This window comes from Pavona decussata, unplaced genomic scaffold (genome assembly GCF_977016875.1).
Source record: "Pavona decussata unplaced genomic scaffold, jaPavDecu1.1 SCAFFOLD_238, whole genome shotgun sequence".
Classification (NCBI taxonomy): Eukaryota; Metazoa; Cnidaria; class Anthozoa; order Scleractinia; family Agariciidae; genus Pavona; species Pavona decussata.
The window spans coordinates 1515559-1536315 of NW_028145643.1; the positions used below are offsets into that span (position 1 = coordinate 1515559).

At 37.8% G+C, this 20757-nt stretch overlaps 3 protein-coding genes across 3 annotated transcripts; 2 read left to right on the plus strand and 1 right to left on the minus strand.

Annotated features, from left to right (window-relative positions):
* Positions 1 to 576: 576 nt before the first annotated feature.
* Positions 577 to 6296, minus strand: LOC146457689 (MKI67 FHA domain-interacting nucleolar phosphoprotein-like). Its single transcript, XM_085091792.1, has 6 exons — positions 6146 to 6296; positions 5883 to 6011; positions 4162 to 4270; positions 2824 to 2930; positions 2095 to 2205; positions 577 to 1274 (listed from the first exon to the last, which is right to left on the minus strand). Exons 1-6 carry the CDS (start codon positions 6251 to 6253, stop codon positions 1206 to 1208), a joined length of 633 nt encoding a protein of 210 aa, XP_084947918.1. The 5' UTR covers positions 6254 to 6296; the 3' UTR covers positions 577 to 1205.
* A 27-nt stretch (positions 6297 to 6323) lies between these two features.
* LOC146457690 (putative malate dehydrogenase 1B) lies at positions 6324 to 8144 on the plus strand. The gene has a single exon (XM_085091771.1). It carries the CDS (start codon positions 6376 to 6378, stop codon positions 7783 to 7785), a length of 1410 nt encoding a protein of 469 aa, XP_084947897.1. The 5' UTR covers positions 6324 to 6375; the 3' UTR covers positions 7786 to 8144.
* Positions 8145 to 10065: 1921 nt separating this feature from the next.
* Positions 10066 to 12657, plus strand: LOC146457691 (potassium channel subfamily K member 15-like). Its single transcript, XM_085091781.1, has 2 exons — positions 10066 to 10443; positions 11942 to 12657. The coding sequence occupies exons 1-2, from the start codon at positions 10107 to 10109 to the stop codon at positions 12430 to 12432; spliced, it is 828 nt and encodes a 275-aa protein (XP_084947907.1). The 5' UTR covers positions 10066 to 10106; the 3' UTR covers positions 12433 to 12657.
* Positions 12658 to 20757: the final 8100 nt, after the last annotated feature.

The window sequence follows — 20757 nt, forward strand, 5'->3', positions numbered from 1 at the left end:
CGTTAATGCATGTTATTAACTCTCCACATGAACAAAGCAAACTTTAACCATTACGCTTGAGAGCAGAGGGTTTCTCTTCAGTGACTTCTTTAAATTTGGAAGGCCATTCTACGTCATCTAATACAATGTTGATACAAAATGGATGGTAATTACGATCGAGGGCACGAGCCTATCGGTGATTTTCACTGTAAGAAAGATTAGGAGACATTTCCATGTTCCAGTTATTTACGTTTCGCTAAATACTTCAACAGCATTATAAGTCCATCGAAATGGACACAATTTATTCGTAGGAAGTTATTATAGAGTCAAAAAGTACTACTTGAAACGTTACATCAAATACAATACGGCATTTTGTTGTTGTTGAGTTGTCATTTTCGAAAGGCTGCTACTTCCGGATGGGCCGTTACTTTCGGTGGAGGGGAGGGGAAGGGCGTTACTTTCGGAGTTCAATAGGAAGATAAAAAATTAACGTTACTTTCAGAATTCTACGGTAATTACGAAGAGTTCTGACAAGACTAAAATGGTTTGTTAGTCAAATAATATACATCAAATCCCTCCAAGTAAAATTCTGGTTCCTTTCTTTTCTTTTTTTATTTATTTATTTATTGTTTTTTTTTTTTTCATCGTACAATCACCAACATAGACAAGTAAAGATAAACGATAAAAAGGAACAACGTTTCCGGGTCGTCATGACGCCATTATCAAGTTCGAAGTGATAGAAATAATTGAAGTCAATGTCAGAAATAGTTCACCAAAAAATTAACATAATGTCGACATTATGTTAATTTTTTGGTGAACTATTTCTGACATTGACTTCAATTATTTCTATCACTTCGAACTTGATAATGGCGTCATGATGACCCCGAAGCGTTGTTCCTTTTTATCGTTTATCTTTACTTGTCTATGTATAACCAAACCTTTACTTATAACAATCACCAACGGATGATAAATCTTAAAAACGTATTCATTATTCGGATAAGCTTGACGTTAAAAAATGGACAGTTATCAAAACTGAAAACGGGACACATTCGCTGCAATCATCAGTAAAGTTTCAAGCAAATTTCCGTTAACAAAGCTCTTGATAATTTAAAACCAGATCATACTACAACGAATATTTCTTGTCCTTGAAGAAGTGTGCCTTGATATACACCAGAAAAACCGTTGTCTTGATTTTGATCAATGTGCAAAAATCAGCGAGGAGACCATTAATCGGCTTCATTTTCATCATCCTTAAACCTTGTGTGTTTTGCGTGTTTCGTCTTTACTTCTGATGCCTACAGAAAAGAAACGCTGAGAATAAGCTAGAAAGTAGAGCAACTTACTATTCATAACTAAGTTTACTGGGACATCATCAGGTTATATCCATAATTATTAAAAAATGACACATTTGATAACGCAGTTCCAGAGTTTTGATTGGTTCAGAGGCCATGGTATATGAGCCATTATACCATGTCCTACAAATACGGTAAGAGTAAGCGTCAGGGGGAAAAGAAATATCACTAACTCAGCAAGATTTAGCGAGTTTTGGTGGTTGTCTTAAGTAAAACCAATTATTCCACTCGCGCTGGTTGGATAAGAGATGATTATGCGCGCTCGTGGAATAATTGTTAACAATGTTCTCACAAGGCCACAAATGTATGCAAATCCATGTAAAATGAAGCAAACACGTACATTTAATGAGGATTTCAGCTTCACCTTCAGCCTCATTCTCAAAACGAGGCCATAGTACCAAAACCTTTGAGATAAATGAAAGGTTTTGCACATAATAATACTTGCTCTTATACAGAGGGTCGCTCTAAAATGGAGCCAAAAGTGTGCAAAGAAATCACCTAGTTTACAGCCAGCCATCCTTGCCATAATATACCATATATTAGCAGAGCTCGAAGCTTTCTGTATGACAGAAAATGTTTTGGTATAATTTTTGTCATTTGTCTACTGTTTCAAGTGCCCAAGTCACCCAAATGAAGTAAGGTTACCAGTAACATCCAGAATTCTACGGTATCGCTGACATTAATAAGAGGGAGGGAAGGGCATGAGGCTATGGTATGGCAATTTATAAAATTCAATATACATATGTAAACACTTGGAACTTACATATCCAGGAAATTCGTAATCAATCCCCAGGTCTTTTAGCTTTTTTCTTTTCCTTTGCTCTTTCTTGAGAATATTACTGACTTGCTTTTGATGTTCTTTGTCTGTCTTTTCCTGGAATGAACAACAGTAACAATCAAGATACAAATAAAACAGACAGCTGATTGGGACCAGACCAACACTTAGGGGCCACACAGGAGCCAACCGAAGACAGATCAATCATTTCACATGACATGGACGACAAGAGACCTTAACGAACAACTAACTAGCAAGCCGTGGTATAATGGTGTCCTTGAAATAAATGTGATGGAGTATTTGTTACATCTACATCTTTTTACAATAACTGTAAAAAATCCCTGCACACTGATTGGCTCGTAGCTATTGTCTATAAGAGTATAGACAATAAAAATGATGTTAGATGTAATGCACATGTTTTCTCAACAGAAGATAAAGCCAATTCCGCTCGAACTTTTTCCATGTTATTGTAAAAAAAAAATCGATGGCAGTTTTCTATGGTCTATACTCTTATAGACCATCAAATGACACCATGGTGTCCTTGTTTAGTGATCACCGCAGACCTGTGAGCATGTTTGACAGACTTGTCCCCATCAGTCATGCAGGCGTGAACAAGACAAAAAAATGACTTACAATGCACTATAGGGCAGTTACGTGATGAGCCCTTCAGTTACATACTCATCACTGTGTTGAATATGTGAATCCATTGTTACTCACCTTATTTTGTCTCTTAATTTCATTTTTCTGTCGAGGGATAAAACGAAATTTTCTATCTGATCCTTTCCACAGCCTAGGATGAACTCTGTCCTTGGGAATAACTTTACCTTCAGCAGAAAGACAGAAAATATGTTGCATTATTTGTAAACCTTTCTACAATAACTGTAAAAAAAATCTTGCATGCTGATTGGCTCGTAGCTATTGTCTTGAGCACAGACAATAAAAATCATGCCAGATGTAATGAAAAATAAAGGCACATCTGCTCATATTTTTTCTATGTTATTTGTAAAAAAACAAATCAATGGCAGTTTTCTATGGTCTATATACCCTTTATAGACCATAAAATGGCACCATAAAATGTTCAGAATATGGCAGTGAAACCACTCACCTGTGTCTTATGGTTCCACTCAAGTTTTGATCATTTTATGGCATCATTTTGTGGTCTACAAGAGTATAATTTAAAATAAAAACAAGTGATAATAATGTTGACTGATGTTTCAATGACTTCATGTCACCATTTTCAAAGTTTGAAAAAGGTGACATGGTGTCATCGAAACCTCAGTCAACATTATTATCACTTGTTTTTATTTTAAATTGTTTATCAAAAACCTCAGTTATTACAATATAAGGGTATAGACCATAGAAAACTGTTGTTGATTTGTTAAATAACATTGTCATACTGTCATACAAAACCAACAATGCCATCAGGAATAATATGGAAATGCAACAAAAATATCTTGTATGGCTGAGAAAGGGAAGTCAAATAAACATAGTTTGCTCCCTTGCCACTGAGCTGAAGAGTTTCCTTGCTATAGTATAACAGATGGACTCTGAACTTCAACCTCAACTATTTGTGTGTTTCACTTCCATGAATCATAATTACGGCAACAACCAGCTGACTGTAGAAAATATAGACACCGACAAGGTGGATCTAAATCTGCCAATCACAGTGCATAAACATGACCTTTTGACTCTCTTGAGTCAAACATCTGCTGCAGTGATTGACGGCAATGAAAAGCATAATGATTGGTTCCCATAAGTCAAATGGTTTCCATACGGCCTTCGTCACTGATTCCCATATTTTATCTATTAGTTTACAAGCACATGTAGTGTCAACTTTTTTTCAACTGTATAAGGTAATATTGTATTATTTATACCTAGATCTCATCAGTATTGTATCAGTGACTTAATTCAACTACAAAATTAATGAAGTCGGGCACCAGAAGAAAGGGTTTTTTTAATAAAGTTATATAATATTTATTACTGTTACTTATTTAATTACCTAATTTATTAATTCAAACGGTCTAAAGAGAAACAGATGAGTGTCTCTATACTCACATTTCAGTAACCTTCCAAACATCATGTAATTGTGCATTGTTTCTGCTACAATTTTGGCAACTTCATCACAGGCAAACTCAACAAAAGCATAACCTTTTGATCTTGCTGTCTGTGTATAAGAAACAAAACACAGAATTAAAATAAAACATGACAATTGAAATTTACAAAAATTGGGTAAGCGTACATAAAAACAAGTGTAACCACAGTCTGAAGTAATAAAAAAAATCATACAAGTCAACTGCAGAAAAATTTTAAGTGTCTTAAAATTTCTCTAGGTCTATAGATTAAAACAAAGTGTTAGTGATCTCTCAGGCATTCAAATCCTCCCAAATTTAACTGAGGTTTCCCTATTTGGCAAATATGTTAGAGAATGTATTCTTCTTCCCTTTTTCAAACAACAACAACAACATTTTATTGAAAATTAGAAATATAACTAATTATATTACTTTTCCTCTGCAAATAGCTTATGAACTAATTGAGGCGGGGAGATCTGAGGACATATTACAAGTACAAAGTTTATCTATATATAGATGGACTAAATAACAGTGAAGACACTACTATACAGTGAATGGGATAAACTGACATAAAACAAAGCAAACACATTAAAATTACGAAGAGAAGCTAACCTAAAGTCTTAATAACTTAGTAAGATGGGAGACTTCGACATAATCATCTTCTGACCACAAGAAATTTAGTAATAATTCCTTTATCTTATTGCGAAAGGATGAACGATTGAGTAGTTTAATCGGCGCTTTTTGTTGTTTTAGCTCAGTCAGCAGATTTTGGCATGTGGACCTTAATCCTTTAAAAAAAGGTTGCCTCAAAATCTTTTCTTGCTTGCAGTTTGTTTGGAGTAAAAACCTAAGATTACGGACAAGATTCCCATTTTTATCACAATTTAAAGCGCAAAGCAGTGGAGAAAATGTCACCTGAAACTAAAACTCCTACCAAGCAACAGCCAGCAAGAGCCACTTTTGAAGGTTTTGTGTTTGGTACCCTGTTAGCACAGCAGTGGATGGAAGAGCAATGAGCAGTGTATTTAGTGTGATGTTTTGGATCTATGTATTTTGTGACTTGTTTGGCTTGGCTGTGGAAATGAAGAACAAGCTCAGAAAAATGTATCTGGCGGTTAATCTGACTTAGCAATGCATAAACAAGCCAAATGAGCCAGCAAGTACATGTATGTTATGCCAAAGATCTTCATCGTGGAGCTAAGCAACTTATGCCAACTTCTGGCTTCTTCTTGGCATGGACTTGAAACAGACTTCACTTGAGGTTGGCATAGCAATTTTTAAGCCAACATCGTCGCAAAAACTTTGGCAGATGAAATACAGCAGAACCCCATTAACACGACCACCTCTGGGCTGTGAAAATGTGGTTGTAATAACGGGGTGGTCGGATTAACAAGGTTGTGAACAGGAAATGACTGGACTTTCAATTCGTTCTGAGCACAAAAAAGTGGTCGTAATAACGAGGTGGTCATATTAATAAAGTGGTCGTAAGGTGGGGTTTCACTGTGCAAACTTTCCAGTATGGCTCATTGGGAAGTAGTTAAAAACAGCTCTGTATTCTGTGCTTACCAACAATCCCACAACTTCCACTCTGGAAAAGGGAGAGATAAGAGCAAGCACACGCCCATCAAAACATTGAACACCCGAAATGGAATGCTCAGTTTAATTTATACTTTGCACAATCTGTGGATCACATGAACATCAACTCACCTTCTTACTTCTTGAAAGTCTGACTTTATTTACAGTACCAAACTGAGAGAAAAAGTCTCTGATTTGATTTTCATAGAAGCCATGTGGAATGTGACCAAGATAGATAACACCAGGGGTCAAGTCGTCTGCCTGAAAGGAACAAAACGTTTCGCAAATTTGGCAGAAATTAAAAGTTATGAGCTGATCTTCCTAATACTACTATACGACCTAACTCTGTCAATTATAAGTTTCCGTGTCACTAAAACGGTTACCTCAGCGGACACCTCAGCGCGTATTCTTTTGACTTTATCCTCAAATTCTCTTTGTTTATTCGAATCAAGGGCTAAAGTTGATTGATTCGTCTCTGCTTCTTCTGTGTTGTCTTCCGCCATTTTGTTTTGAATCGAAACACGTGGTGTAGCGAGCGAGACGAAGATCTGGGGACAAGAATGAGCCCGCAAGGAGAGCCACGAAATTTCCATGGCAACTGCGAAGGCTCAATTCTGAAAACAAAATGGCGAAGTATGTTGTAGCTGGAAAGGCAAATTGTCCTTTCTATGCTAAAGCAGAGCTACTGGCTGACGAACTTGCATTAAATCTACCTGATTTTAAACTCCACAAGATTGTCAAGCAGCCAGAAGAATGGGAGAACTGGCTGAAAATGACGTGTGAAGAGAAAGGATGGAAACATACCGGCTCTCCTCTAATTTGGCGCGAGTTGGTCGATCGGGGTGGCGCGGGAATCCTTCTCGGCGGATGCGACGACTTCTTAGAAATGGCGAGAGGTTATTACGGTATCACTTCTGTGAAAATGAGTGATGAGCTAGTCAACATAGCCAAGGAAAATCTACAAACCAAGATCGAGATTGATACTGAGGAAGAACAGAGGAAAGCTGAGATCACTCCTCTGCGAGTTTGTGTTGGTGGCGCGTCCAATGCTCTTGCTTATGGTGTGTTGGCTTATTTGGCACAGGGAGAAGTCTTTGGAATCGATCAAGAAGTCAGCATCTATCTGCTGGACACAGTTGAGTCTCAAGAAGTTCTTAAAGGCACCGCCATGGAAATTCAAGATTGCTCGTGGCCTCTCTTACGTGATGTTGTTTGTACCTCGGATCCAGCTATCGCTTTCGAAGATGCTAGCGTCGTTGTGTTGCTTGATGGTGTGCCTCTTACAGACGACAAAGATAAGAAGGAGCAGCTTATTTCTAACGCGAGGATTTTCAAAGCTCATGGACAAGCACTTGACCAATATGCAAAGAAAGATGTCAAGGTGCTAATTGGAGGAGGGCCCTCAAGTGTGAATGCTTTTATCACCAGTAAATTTGCCCCTTCGATACCGAAACAGAATATATGCGCCCTGGCTCGTCTCCAGGAAAATAGGGCCAAGGGATTGTTGGCGAAAAAACTGAGTGTGAACACAGCAGGTTTAAAGGATGTCATTATCTGGGGTAATTTAGGTGTTACTACTAAAGCTGATCCCAGAAATTCCAGAGTGCATGGGTACGATGGAGCCATATGGGGGCCACACATTCCAGGCTTCACGCGCCCAGTACCGGAAATGGTCCATGATGATAAATGGCTGACAGGAGAGCTTCTGGAAACTTTGAAAAAACAGCTGGAGAATGTCAGAGACCCTGGGGTCACCCCTTCATTGTCAGGGAGCTTTGCTGTGTTGTCGCAGCTTCACGATTTGTGGCAAGGAACATCGTCAGAGATTTACTCTCTTGGAGTATTCTCTGAGGGCTGGTATGATCTTCCACAGGACATAGTGTTTTCTTTCCCAGTCAAGTTTTGCCAAGGTTCATGGAAAATTGTAGATGACATCCAACTGGATGAAGCACTGAAAACTCAACTGCAAAACATTGGAGAAGAACTAAAGAAAGATTGTGAAGACATTCTTAATGAACTTAACTCAGAATCATGAGTGGAACAGTTTACCCATAAACTGTAATTAGCATCTCAAGGTATTCACAAATTATTAACAAAATCAATAGCAAAATCTCTGTAGTTAGCGAAACAACTCAAAAAAGTGTTTTTCAGAGGAAAAATAACTTGTCTCTTTTCAAAGGAAAAAAAAGTAAAATTTCTTTTAACTAGTATGTATATTAATAAAAACTAGTAGGTGTATCAACAAACTCATTGGTACCTTTTAATGAGGAATTGTGTTGTAAACTTGACAAAATAAATCAATCGCGCTATACATGGTGAAACAGATACTGACTGAAAGTTATTTCAGAGTAGAAAAGAAAAAAATACTTTTATACTAAAAGTGATGGCCACTTCTGTGCGTTAAAATGTTTCTCTTAATTCTGGCAATGGAGGGGGGATGGATGCAAGTTTATAACTGTTAGGAAAGCGAACCTTGGTCCAAAATCAAATTGATTAAGAAGGATGGTGGAAGATTATTCGTGACTGCGAGACTAGCGTTTTCCTTGGTAAGTACGAGTCACCGATACACTTTTCATTTTTAAAGCCTAAATTTAAATTCAGGCTTTGGAATTTTTAAATCCAAAACTCTATTTTGCAGGAATTCGAGACTTCCCTGACCTTACATAAAGTTCGAGACGGCTTCCCCCCAAAAAATTGAGACTGATAGATAAAGACGCAGAGTTACCCGAGAAGTTAACGAGAAGTCCTGTGAAATACCGAGATCCGGACAATTCAACTACAATTTTGCGGTAATTGTGATTTTTGAAAAAGATAAATTGCCAGCCTGAAAATAAAGGGCATAAATAACTGGATGCACCAATTTAACTTCAAATTCACAACAAGGCTTCTTGGTCAATCAGAGAAAATCAGTGGCGAGTACGGGGGTCCAGTACCCCTTACCCCGGAGAGGAAGGTCATAGGGCTCCCCTAAAAACGACTGCGTGCCGGAGGCTAGGGGATCTGGACACCCTTCCAAATCTGAACTAAACAAATTCGTTCACACGGTAAGAGAAAGAACATCGCAGATCTTTATAACATTTGCCAGGAAATTTAATCAAATATTTTAAACTTGCACAGGCCCCTGAGCTGAGCAACTCAACCTCGTTTCTAGGGCTTTTCCCTCCCTGGGAACGAGGCTGCCCTACGTCGACGCTTGTGGCACTGGAACTCACCTGTAAGGGGGGGGGGGGGGGGGGGGTCTCCGAAAAGCCTGATACTCAGGCCACACTGGAACGGAATTCGCCCTCTGTCGATTCACTATATCGTTGACATTCAGAATGATGAAAATTTGTACAGTGTTTATCCGGCAGAAACATGAAATATGCAAACAATGTTTCCAAAATTTCTTCGAAATAATTTTCAATCCTGCGCACAAAATAAAATGTACACACGTTAATTTCCTATAATGTACTCTCGTACAGCGTGAAAGATATTTCCCTGTGTAATAGCAAGGAAACGAAACAGGTTAAAAATTGTTCAGCTTGAACATCTTATTGTCGGAGCGGCGAAGCGCGAAATTGTAAAATCTTCGTCCCGTCCCGTCCCGTCCCAACTCAGTCTGTGTCTTGCACTTCATCTTTTGTCTGTAAAGACCAAGAATGTTCGAATCTGATTGAATAGGTCCAAACGAAACCTTTCATACAATGTACATCAAGGGAAATATCTCACATGTTGTACCAGAGTACATAATAGGAAATTAACTTCTGTGCATTGGTTTTATTTTGCGCGCAAGATTGAAAAATATTTCGAAGAAATCTTTGAAACATTGTTCGCATGTTTCTACTGATAAACACTGTATGCTGGCTAAGTATTAAATGCAATTAACGTCAAGTTGACCTTAATTGTATTTAGTACTTCTAGATTTTCGCAGAGAAAATTCTGGGCCAAAACACGCCCCAGATTGCCAACTAAAAGAAGAAGCAGTTCCAGTCACTGAATTCACGAAAAAAAGTGATGGAGAAAGTACAAAATTTTAGATCAAAAGAACTTCATGCAGACACTTGGGTGAATTACAGATTGTCACTTCTTTCTAATCTAAGGGGCAGCTTATTGTATCGTCTCTTGCATGACCAGCGCGTACTCTTGGTGTGCTCCACGCCCTTTGGCGCGTTTTAATATCCTGTTTTTTATCCACTTCACGCACGTACGACGCACGCTAAAAGCCACTTAACTTAATGTATCCTGTGTGTGTGTTTTTTCTTTTTTTTTTTTATGTGCAAATTCGTTCTTTGCCATATCATTTGGCACTAATTATGTTTATGCACTGGCGAATGCTCTAAAGAGCTGTCTTCACCATGGCAACCAACATGACGTTATATGCAAATATTTTGTTTTCAAGCGATCTTGACAGAATTATTAACACTGTTCAGCATTACTAATGATTCAGTAGTCACCTTCATCTGGACCCTATTATTGAACGAAATGGCGTTAGTTGAAGAGAAAGGCAAAATTTTCCTCATCCTATTGCTTCTGTGGTGCGCTTACGTTGTGATCGGCATTTTTGTGTTCAGCGCTGTGGAAGGCAATGTACAGCATTCATACCCTGACAGGGAAGCTGAAGGGAATACATCGCGGGAGGACGATAATTACCATGAGCGACGATGGGGCTACGGGGATTCGTTTTGGTTTGTGATCGTGCTGCTTACGACAATTGGTAAGAAACAGGGTTTTTTTTTTGCAATATTTGTGAGGCAAAGGCATCTCAGTTACGCTTCGTTGACTTTGCACAGCTTTGACGCTGACATTTCAGTCACATTTTTAAAAATGGTGTAAAATTTAGCGTGTAAAATTTACAGTAAAAGAAAACCTACAGGTTGTGTTTGATCCTTTCTATCTCGTAAGTGAAAAAAAAAACAGAATTTAAAAATACACCTGCAGACAGTTGTGAATTACAACAACAGCAAAAGCGAAAAACGTTGAGCGTCATGCAAAAGTGCTACTCTAACGTGTTTACGGTGTTGGATTTCATCCACAGGCTCAACTAGAACTATTAGTAACGTTATAGGTCTTATGGTAATAATGTGATGATAAAAAAACCGAGATTTTTTTATTAAATCCCCTTTCTCCGGCAATCGGATATGATTAACAACAAAGGCATGTTTATATGAAGGATTAGTTCTTGGGTACTTTAATTTTAATACAGTTTTCTTTTTTGATAGAAACTTGAGCATTGTTCTTTGAAAGTTATGTGGGGATTCGTCACAAAGTTTGATGTCGTTTTCATATCGAAGTCACTTTTTAAACGGTTATATGGTAATGCGCATCTGCCGCAGGTGATATTTATTGCGTTGTCCCCATCAAAATTATCATCTAGATTAAAAAGAAAGAAATAAAGGACTTGATCACCATAGGGGACAAAGTCAAATCCGGTCACAAATTTACAACTCCTCACTGTACTCACAGCATTTCTAATCAAAATACATAAAGATAATTCATCTCTTTTTTCTTTTTACATGTTACATCACATAAAAAATAGCAAGTATCTGAACTATGAAAAGGATATTTGCCTAATTTATAAAACAAATAATCTAAAAAAAAAAGGGCAAGGCTGATTTCGCGGTCAGGGAAGTATATTTTCCAATATTTCGAAAGGCACGGCCTTTCTTCTTCAGGGTATGTTTGAGACTGACCCTCTTGCCACAGGGTCAGTTGGAAAATATACTTCCCTGAGCGTGAAATCAGCCTTGCTCTTTTTTTAGATTATTTGCTATTTGCTGATTAGATCCTTCACTACAGGATCCGGTACTTTTATTTTGTCGCGGTGGTCCTTGCAAACACAGTTTATCACTGGTTTTTACTAATTTATAAGAGGCTGTTTTGTCAGAGCATCTGCTTCCGACGCCGAGTTGTGATCGAAACCGACTATTTAATTATTGTTTTTGCTCAAAGTAGAAGTGGTTTAACTAGTGTTTGCCATCACGAGCGCGCGAGAACCGAAAACGCGCGCAAGAAAAAAATGAGAGTGGAAACGCGAGGATTTTTCTACTCCAACTTCCGTGCAAAGTACTCCGAGTAGTTTCATCTTTTTTCAAACGTCCGTTCCCGCGTTTGAAAAATTCTCTGTCGTAGAGGTAACTGTTCGCAATATTGCTAGATGGTGTTTGAAAAGCGCTCTTGGTCGTTTTATTATTGCTTCTTTTATTTCCTTCCAGGATACGGAGATTTCACCACGGTTACCACACTTGGTAAGGTCCTGTGCGTGCTGTACGCCATATTTGGCATCCCCATAACCATTCTGCTCCTCAGGCTTATCGGTCAGTACATGTTGCGTGGCCAGCGGTGTCTCATCACAGCCATTGAGACTCGTTGCTTGGGGAGAAGTGGACCTCCGAACCGCCTGAACGAGAAATGCTTCGCTGTCGGATTCATTTATCTGCTCTTGTTGTTACTTGTCGGAGCAGCCGCTCAAATGAAGGCTGAAGGCTGGAGTTACGAAGACAGCCTCTATTTCTACGTTATCTCCTTCACCACCGTTGGCTTTGGGGATCTGATACCGAATAACAAGTTTATCTGCGTGCCCTTCACTCTCTTGGGGCTGACCGCTGTCTCAAATATCCTGCACGCGGCCGCCTCGATGGCGCTGATCAAGCGTGTGACCGTGGGCTCAGAAGTTAACAAAGGAGAAACCGAAGCAACAGTTTGAGGCTGAAAAGAGTAAAGAAGAGAGAGCTCTGGGACACTTGCTATTTAGCCAAAATGTTCGGTTCAACCGATTAAAATACAATGTTCTCGCGGATCAAACGGAAATTTTCCGGAACAAACGTAACAGCTTCGGAAGTACTCCACTTGTCCGTTCCAACCTGTCAGAACGGAAATTGTCGTTCCATTTGCACGAAAATTTGTTGTTTTTATCTAACAATGAGGTTGTAAGTTTCATTTGACACGGAAATTTTCCTGAATTTCCAACCGAAAACTTTGGCTAAATGGAATGCGCTTCTGATGTAGAGCATCCCGTCTTCTGTTATTAGCTTAACAACTACAGCTACATAGTCGAAAAGTAAAAACAAAATTAAAGACATTAATAGCTAATGTAATGCTGTTATCTATTATTATCATTAGCGTAACTATTTACGGACATACTATATGATATTGCTGTGGACCTCATTATGAAAGCGAAGTTAAGTAATTAGTTTTGTTTGCATATGAATGCAAATTAATTTTCATAATAAAAAACTTTGCACTCAGCCTCACTTTCATAATGAGGTTCAAAGCAACTCGGAAATGACCCATTATAAGTTGGAGCCAACTTACAAAGATCTGGGTGGGGGGGAGGGGGGAGTTACTCAAAAAAAGCTATACGGGGAGGCTCTTCCCTGACGTTTAACTTGTTACCATTTTGAATACCAAATTTTACAGAAATGGGACCCCTCCCTTTCACATACATAAAACATATCATACAGTCGTACCCCTTTATAATACCTCAAAGTTAAGTCAAATGCTAAAGAATATTTTACGTCGTTGTTGGCGGCAGGTATAATCTTTGTGCTAAAACTTCTGCCAGCATTTTTTACTCAGTTTTTGCTAATACTTGCTACTTTTTGGGTTCACAGTCTGTTTTGCAATCATTTAACTTCCCTTTTGCATTGTTACTACAAGAGTGAAACTAAAGGTACCACTTTCAGGGGAAGCATCCCTGTATAAAAAAAGCGCCACGGGAACGTATTGCCGCTCAGTGACTGGCTTCCGTTTGAATAAGGTCACAAGTTAGACCCAGTTTGCAAGCCAACCTCGTTCCCAGGGATGAAGAGAGACCCTGGGAACGAGGTTGGCTTGCAAACTGAACTGCACAACAGAAAGTAACGTCCAATAGTTCATGTTTCTCCACTGTCTCATTAAGAACTTTATTAAAACACATTACTACAGTCAAAACATACAACAGGTGATCTAAAGTGAATTACTAATTAAGAACTTTACTTAATACTTTATTTGCTGAGCGAGACAACCGACTAAATTGATTGGTTGTGGTTTTAATGGCAACAGTTCAATTTTACAGCAGCTGTGTTTTTTCCAAAGTCGCCAATTTATAGATTTTTGTAGTACAGTAATATTCATTTATGTTTGCTTAAGTTTCTTAGATAATTTTAGTCACTTAAAATTTAGCCTAGAGGTGATAAATCTTTGCGTGTTGTTTGTATCACTTCTGTTAGAGGATTAAAGCAAAGTAAACTCTCTGCGTAGTCTGCCATGTTTCTCTCTAAATTTCCCGCTTAGGCTATCGAACACATCCTCACAAGACATATGCTTAAAGGCACAGCCGAGTGCCTTCAGCCTACTTACGGTACCCAGAGTGAGAAGATCTGGGTGCACTGTCTTCAGCGTTGTTTAAAACTCCCGATCCTGCGTGCTAACATTGCATCAGATCCTCGCTGGTTACCAGCCTGGGCCCGGTTGTTCGAAAGCCGATTTACGCAAATCCACGATTAAAAGTTAACCGAGGTTTTCATCTCGTTCGTTAAGACTGGTTTTAAAGGCTTATTTTAAGCTAATGGCAAAGAAAAGTTTAAAGCAAAACTGAAGGACAAAACTCTTTTGGAAGAATTCGTAAGGGTTAGTAAATCTGTGAACTCGAATCAAAGTTCATGTTAACCCAGGATTAGCTTAATCGGGCTTTGAACAACTACGCCCTGGTTGCTGACTGGGGCACCCTGCCTAAATAAAGTTACTAACTTTTACTTTTTTAAAAAGTAAAACTTACTATAATGATAACGTAGCAATGCAAGAGAATCGAGTTACCATTTTAAATCCGTCTAGATCAGTAACGGCCCAAAACGTTATACCGTACCGTTATACCGTACCGTACGCTATACCGTACGTACGACTTGAAAATTTATTAACGTTTGATCTGAAGAAGGAATGTCTCTGTGATCACTGAGCACTATTGCAGCGTTTTTAATTTTATTTGGTTTTTATTTTCCTATATTGTATTGTATAATTATATTGTATTTTGCAATTGTCTTGTCCTATATTATATTGCATTGTAATTTTTTTCCTTTTTTCTGCTTTTGAAAGTCTTGGTGTATTAATCTTTTTGTTCTCACCCGACTCGATCAGCTTCGTTACTTTCAGGTGGGAACTGTACTGTACTTCAACTTCAAGTTTTTGTTAATATTATAATAAATAAAATGAAATGCAGATCACTCTTCCTTTAAACTAATTGGAATTGAAATAAATATGATTCTGGAGAGTGAATAGGATTGTACAAATTATTCAACTGACTTCGGAGTTAACCGGCGAGGTATTTTCTTATCAGTGCTTTTACGTGGTGAAACCGAACTGATATCATCAATTTCCCAATGAAATCAGTTTTTTACCCTAGATAAAAATTTTTTTGGTTCAGTGATGCTTTCTATCTAGATTTCAAAACACAGTTTGGGGTCATTTTGTTGTCATTGTCGTCAAATTTCTTAATTTAAGTGATTTTGACTCGGAGGAAACAAACATCAAATCTCTACTTTTTTCTTGTCGCCTCTTTCAAGCTTTGCAGCAAAATAATTGGGTGCAGGTAAAATGTAATTTCCATAAAGGTGAATTTTAATTGTATTAAGAACTCATTTTGTGGTTTTTATGATCGATCTTGAATGACTAATCATGTCTTGTTCTTGTTGTATCTGAAGATAATAAACAAGACAGCTGCTCGTTATACCAATGAGATTCTCTTTTTTAAAACAGCGTGAGTTGTGCGTGTGTATGATTGGTGTTTACAGGAAGAACAAAAAACCAAAATAAATACCATATATCTATATTTTTCTTGATAACACATTAAAACAGGGTCATCTTGTATTGAACAGTTCGACGATCATTTATATATTTTCAAACTGATAAGCAAAAATTTCAAGGTGAGTAGATGCATTCCTTTTACTTTTTCTTCTGTCACAACACTTGAATTGTCTCTAATCAGAGATTCCTTTCTCGTGTATGTTAATCGCGTCATTCACGCTCAGTTACTTTACGCCGGTTACTTTATAAATAAGCCGGCTCAGGGTGGGATTTTAGTTGTCACAGCTAATCCATAGCATTTACAACGCTTTATTTTTTTATCCATTGTATTTGCTTAAAGCCTGATCACGGCTGCGGCGAGATAGTTAAATCTACACCGCCAAAACAAGTTTTCAAGGCTATAAACGGTCTAATTCATCACCGACTCTATTCAGTCATAACACAGTTTATCCGTCAGTGCAGTTTTCATTCACTGTGCGTCTACTTCAATTCAAAAGGTGGCAAGGATTTAAACTCTCCCGTATATTCAATAAACATAAGTTTGTTTTCATGTCGCTTAGCGCTACATTCAAAAAGAATCCGTGAGTTTACGTTTGTTCCTCAGTTACTGTATGAATCTCTCGCCATGGAAATATCATGATATCCCGGTGCTTGCTTTTATTCAGGGCTAGAAAACACGTTAAGCTAGTTTGTGGATTCATGCTTCGCTGATAAGAGACATTGATTTGCGCGAAGCCCGATCATTGCTCTTGGAGCCGCGACCCTTCCCCAGTCCCCTCGCGGCTTCGCTGCTTGTTCTTATGTTTTTTTTGTTTTTTTGTTTTTTATAAGAACGTCTAATTTTGGAGCTGAGGCTGAACGTTCTTATATTTTTTGCGATTTGAGGCTGAAAACGTTCTAAAGATGTTCTTAAATTACATGGTATACACTATATGAATTTCAGTAAATCAATGCGGACGTGACCAGGAAATCTATCAAAGTGCATTGCCTGCTGAGATATGGTATCAAGAACTGCTGATTATGACAAACCGAGATGTGTGTCACCATTGTTAATGTTATACAAAACATGCCCTTGAGTATTTTGGTTAATTTCCATTTGTTACCTTAATTATATATACAGATTAGCAAAATAAAAACGTTCTTAATCGACTCACAGCCTGAGGAATAATCTTAATACGTTCTTAAAATTTTGGTTAATCTTAGCCTCGACGTTCTTATAAAAAAGGTTCTTCTATAAAAAAAACAGAGTGTATTCCACGAGCGCGCGTTGGATATGAGATGATAGATAGCCAACGAGGCGCGTAGCGCCGAGTTGGCTATAATCATCTCATATCCAACAAGCGTGAGTGGAATATTGTTTTATTAAAAACAATCAATAAATATTGTTAGATCTTGCTGGTTTCGCTTAGCAAGTACAACCAGAAGACCATTTTAATGGCCGCTATTTCTCGGGCATAGTCTCATATACCATGGCCGCTTAGCCAATCAAATCCCTGGAATTGCATTATACAATGATCCAGTTTTTAATAATCTTTATTATTAATATCTATTAATAACGCAAAGAATTATTTCATCCCTCCCCTAGAAAAGTATTATGAGCGTACAAAGGGGGGGAGGGGGGGGGGGGGCTGGAGAGCTGCAGCGCCCCTCCCCTAGTCGTTAAAGAAATTACGTTTATTCGAGCAAACCTAGTCTATTATTCGGGGACCAAATTATCCTCGAAATAGTTAGCCCTAGTAAAAGAAATGGGATACCACACGAGGTAAAGAAAAAATCGTAATGGTCGCTTGCTTCAGTTGTTTACCAGTGAGAGCGCTTCACTGGGTAAGGCAATTTTCTTAACTGTTTTGTCTACGATTGTACTCAGGCTTGCAATGGAGGCTCTTGGAGGGGAGGGCAGGGGAGAATATTAAAAATATCTATATATTTGCATATGAAAACATTCCCCCGCTTAAGCCTTGAGTTAAAGCTAGTGCCAGGCCGATATCGAGAATATTGCCAGAGGGGGAAAACTAGACACCATTTCAGAAGGTCGAAGGTTCGTTCATTTTGGCAATCCGGTGCCACGGACTCAAACAGTGGCATTTACCGAAAAGTTCCTAAACCCTTTCGTAAATCGTAAGAAAAATCATGGTTTCTTGTGATTTCTCTGATTAGAAGTAAATTCTCCTAATTTTGACTTTGCCCTCCAGTAGCCGGTCATGCTAAAATAACAGCAAGCTAAATATTTATACAGCTTAATATTGATGTTGATGAGACAAATTGTCTCCGTGATATATTTGTTTATTGAATTCAATTTGTTAGCTTTCCGTCCTCATTTCCCAGCATGTCGGTGACATCCTGGTACGTTAATTAATTTAATTATCATAGCTGATAATTTGTGTTTACGTTTCGAGAACGTTTTCATTTGACCACCACTCGGCAGGTGCCCTACCACATAACAAGCAAATAACAGATTGGAGATAACAACATTGAACTTTGCTACACACCGCAAACTTTTGAACGGACACGTTTATAATCTTATTTCCAACTGTCTTCCACGCAAATCTTGTAAAGGAATTGACTTTGAATTTCTTACGGTACATGCCAGGCGAGGCCGAACACATCAGTTATGGTAAGCTATAAATTGTGTAATAGAGATGACTGAAGATTCGGTAAATGAATTCATGAGATTTTCCTGGTACATTTAAGTATTTATCTTTTACTCATCAAAATGTTCTGAAACCTCGTTAAGCTGAACAGATAAGCCGGCTGAGAGGAGAATTTGGTTTAAGCTAAAGATGAAAAGAAACTGAGCTAGGAGTCTGGCTGGATTATTTTTGTCCCGTTATTATTATTCAATGTTTCTTCGTACCCTCCGCCACTTCAATTAATTGTTTTAAAACTGAATAAAAATTCAAGCGTAGTGAATTCCTTGAATGATCCAAATCTTACACGGTCAGCAGAATTATTATTTGTGTCAAAATAATTATTGTTTTACTGATATTAAAACTATGACCAAAGCTGGAATCAGTCATTGTTGCAATGACTGGAATTTCTGCGAAATTGGTAAAGCTAATTATCAACTATGGAAAAGGTTAGTCCAAAATCTCCTCTAGTCGCCTCTAAATACTAGCTTTTTAAAAGTCATCTAAGCTATAAGGGGTACACTCCTCTCAATCAGTTTAGTCGAAAGGAATTAGGTTTTTGCCATAAGAGAAATCTTAAATATAAAATAGATCATGGTGCTGAAAGTGATGTTAAGACGATCCGCCCGCCGATGTGAAAACTAAAACTTTTCTCTTCCTTTTTTAAACTTTTATTGTTATATTATTTTTGTTTTGTTTTGTTTTGTTTTTTTTTAATTATAATTTTTTTTGTCGTTCCGCTGCACACTAGCCTTGTCGAAATTTAAGATGTTGTTAACTGGTTTCACCCTTTACTCTAAAACAATCTCAAAAACATATCTTGAAAGTTTGCAATTCATGAATATATCAGAAATCATTTTTTTTCCGCAAAGCCAAGTATTTCCAGTTTAAAAATGGCGGGAAAACCTCGGCCCGTGGGTTGGAGGGTTGCGGCAAAGTAATGAATAAGGTCAGCAAAATTATTAATTTGCAGTAACGGTTCGAATATTAAGCTTGCTGGGATAAACCCAGTATTAAGCAAATATCACACCTCTGGGAATTTAAAATTCACTTGATTTTAAATTATACATGTTTGCTGAACATCAAGTTGCATCTAGTACAAAGACCAGTTGAAAGATTTGACTCATTAAAGGTCTGTATATTTTTATTTCCATTTTGCTTGGCGATAAACATAGCAAGCAAAAACTCATACACATTGAGAGGGATATGTAATTCTTCATTTTTTCCTCTAGAAATGGCAATGTGAAACGCACGGGGAAAAGAGAAACCAATCTTACAATTAGCAAGAAAAATACAACTGATATCACATAAAAACAAAATTGAACAAATTGAAGCCACGTTAAAACTGACAGATTTGAAGCACTGCAAAGTTTTTCTTTCTACAGTAGGAACCCGTTATTACGACCAGAGAGGGGTCATAAAATTTTGGTAGGATGGGGTGGTGTAAGAGACCTCTGGGGTGGTCCTTATTAACCTGTTAGTGTCGAATTATGATAGCGTTCGAGAAAGGAAGGAAGGAAAAAAAGAGACCCAAAGATAAATCTAACGGCATAGAAAAGAGCCATGAACGAGAGAGGCGAAATCACTTTCAAACTGTTTACCAAAGACAGCCGAAAACAACAAGATAACATTGACTTCGGTTTTTACCAATTTGTGGTTGAAGAAAATGACTGAGATTTTGTTTGAGGTAAAATAACGGGATTGTTGTGTTAGAAGTCGGGCTTCCTTTGTAATTCGATATTTCAAGGTTGGTTTTCAAAGAAACTGTTCAATTCAGTTCTCTCTTTAAATTCTCTCTTCCTTTAATTACATTTTTAATGCCATTAATTAACCAGTTCATTGCAGATTCTGCTTTCGGTTACGACAGCCGGCTTGACGGTGGCTTTTTTAAATGCATAATTTAGTAACCTAAAAAGCTTTAAATCACTCAGTTAAGCCTCTGTGAATATTATTTGACACCATTAATGTATATATTTAATTAAACACAAGTGGAATTAAAGAATCCGTTCTCAGTAAAGGTTGACAAAATTCGACTCGCAGTTAAGAGATGCACTGCCAGATTCTTTCGGAAAGCTCGACTTACTTCGCCGTTATGTCTGAAGAAGAAAAGGTAAAGATTACTTAGTTCAGAACTTGGACAAAATTTTTTAGTTTATCAATGAAGACTTTATGGAACATTCAAATTTTTTCAATGGAACTTTTTGACTAGAGTTACAACTATGCCGGAATTTTCGAAAAATGATGCGTACAAACTGTGAACCGAAAACGAAAAGCCGCGGGCAAGATTGCTCACTAATTCAAACACAACTGGTGTTCATAAGTAGTTCTTGAAGAGGTTCTGGTAGCCCTTGATGTTGTTTTGGAAGTGAAAATATGTGAAATTCATATAGCTGAATCAGTTCACAGCTCCCAGTTGGCTTGATAGCTCAGTTGGTAGAGCACTGCACCAGTATCGCAGTATCGAATCCCGTTCAAGCCTGAATTTTTTTCAGGCTTTCGTTTGGCAGCTGCTTAAGTTGCATAAACAATTGCGATGATCTCTTGATTATAAAATTATTCTTCCTTTTGTTTATTATAAAACTTTTTTATGAAAATGGAACATTTTTAAAAACCTGTACTTCTTT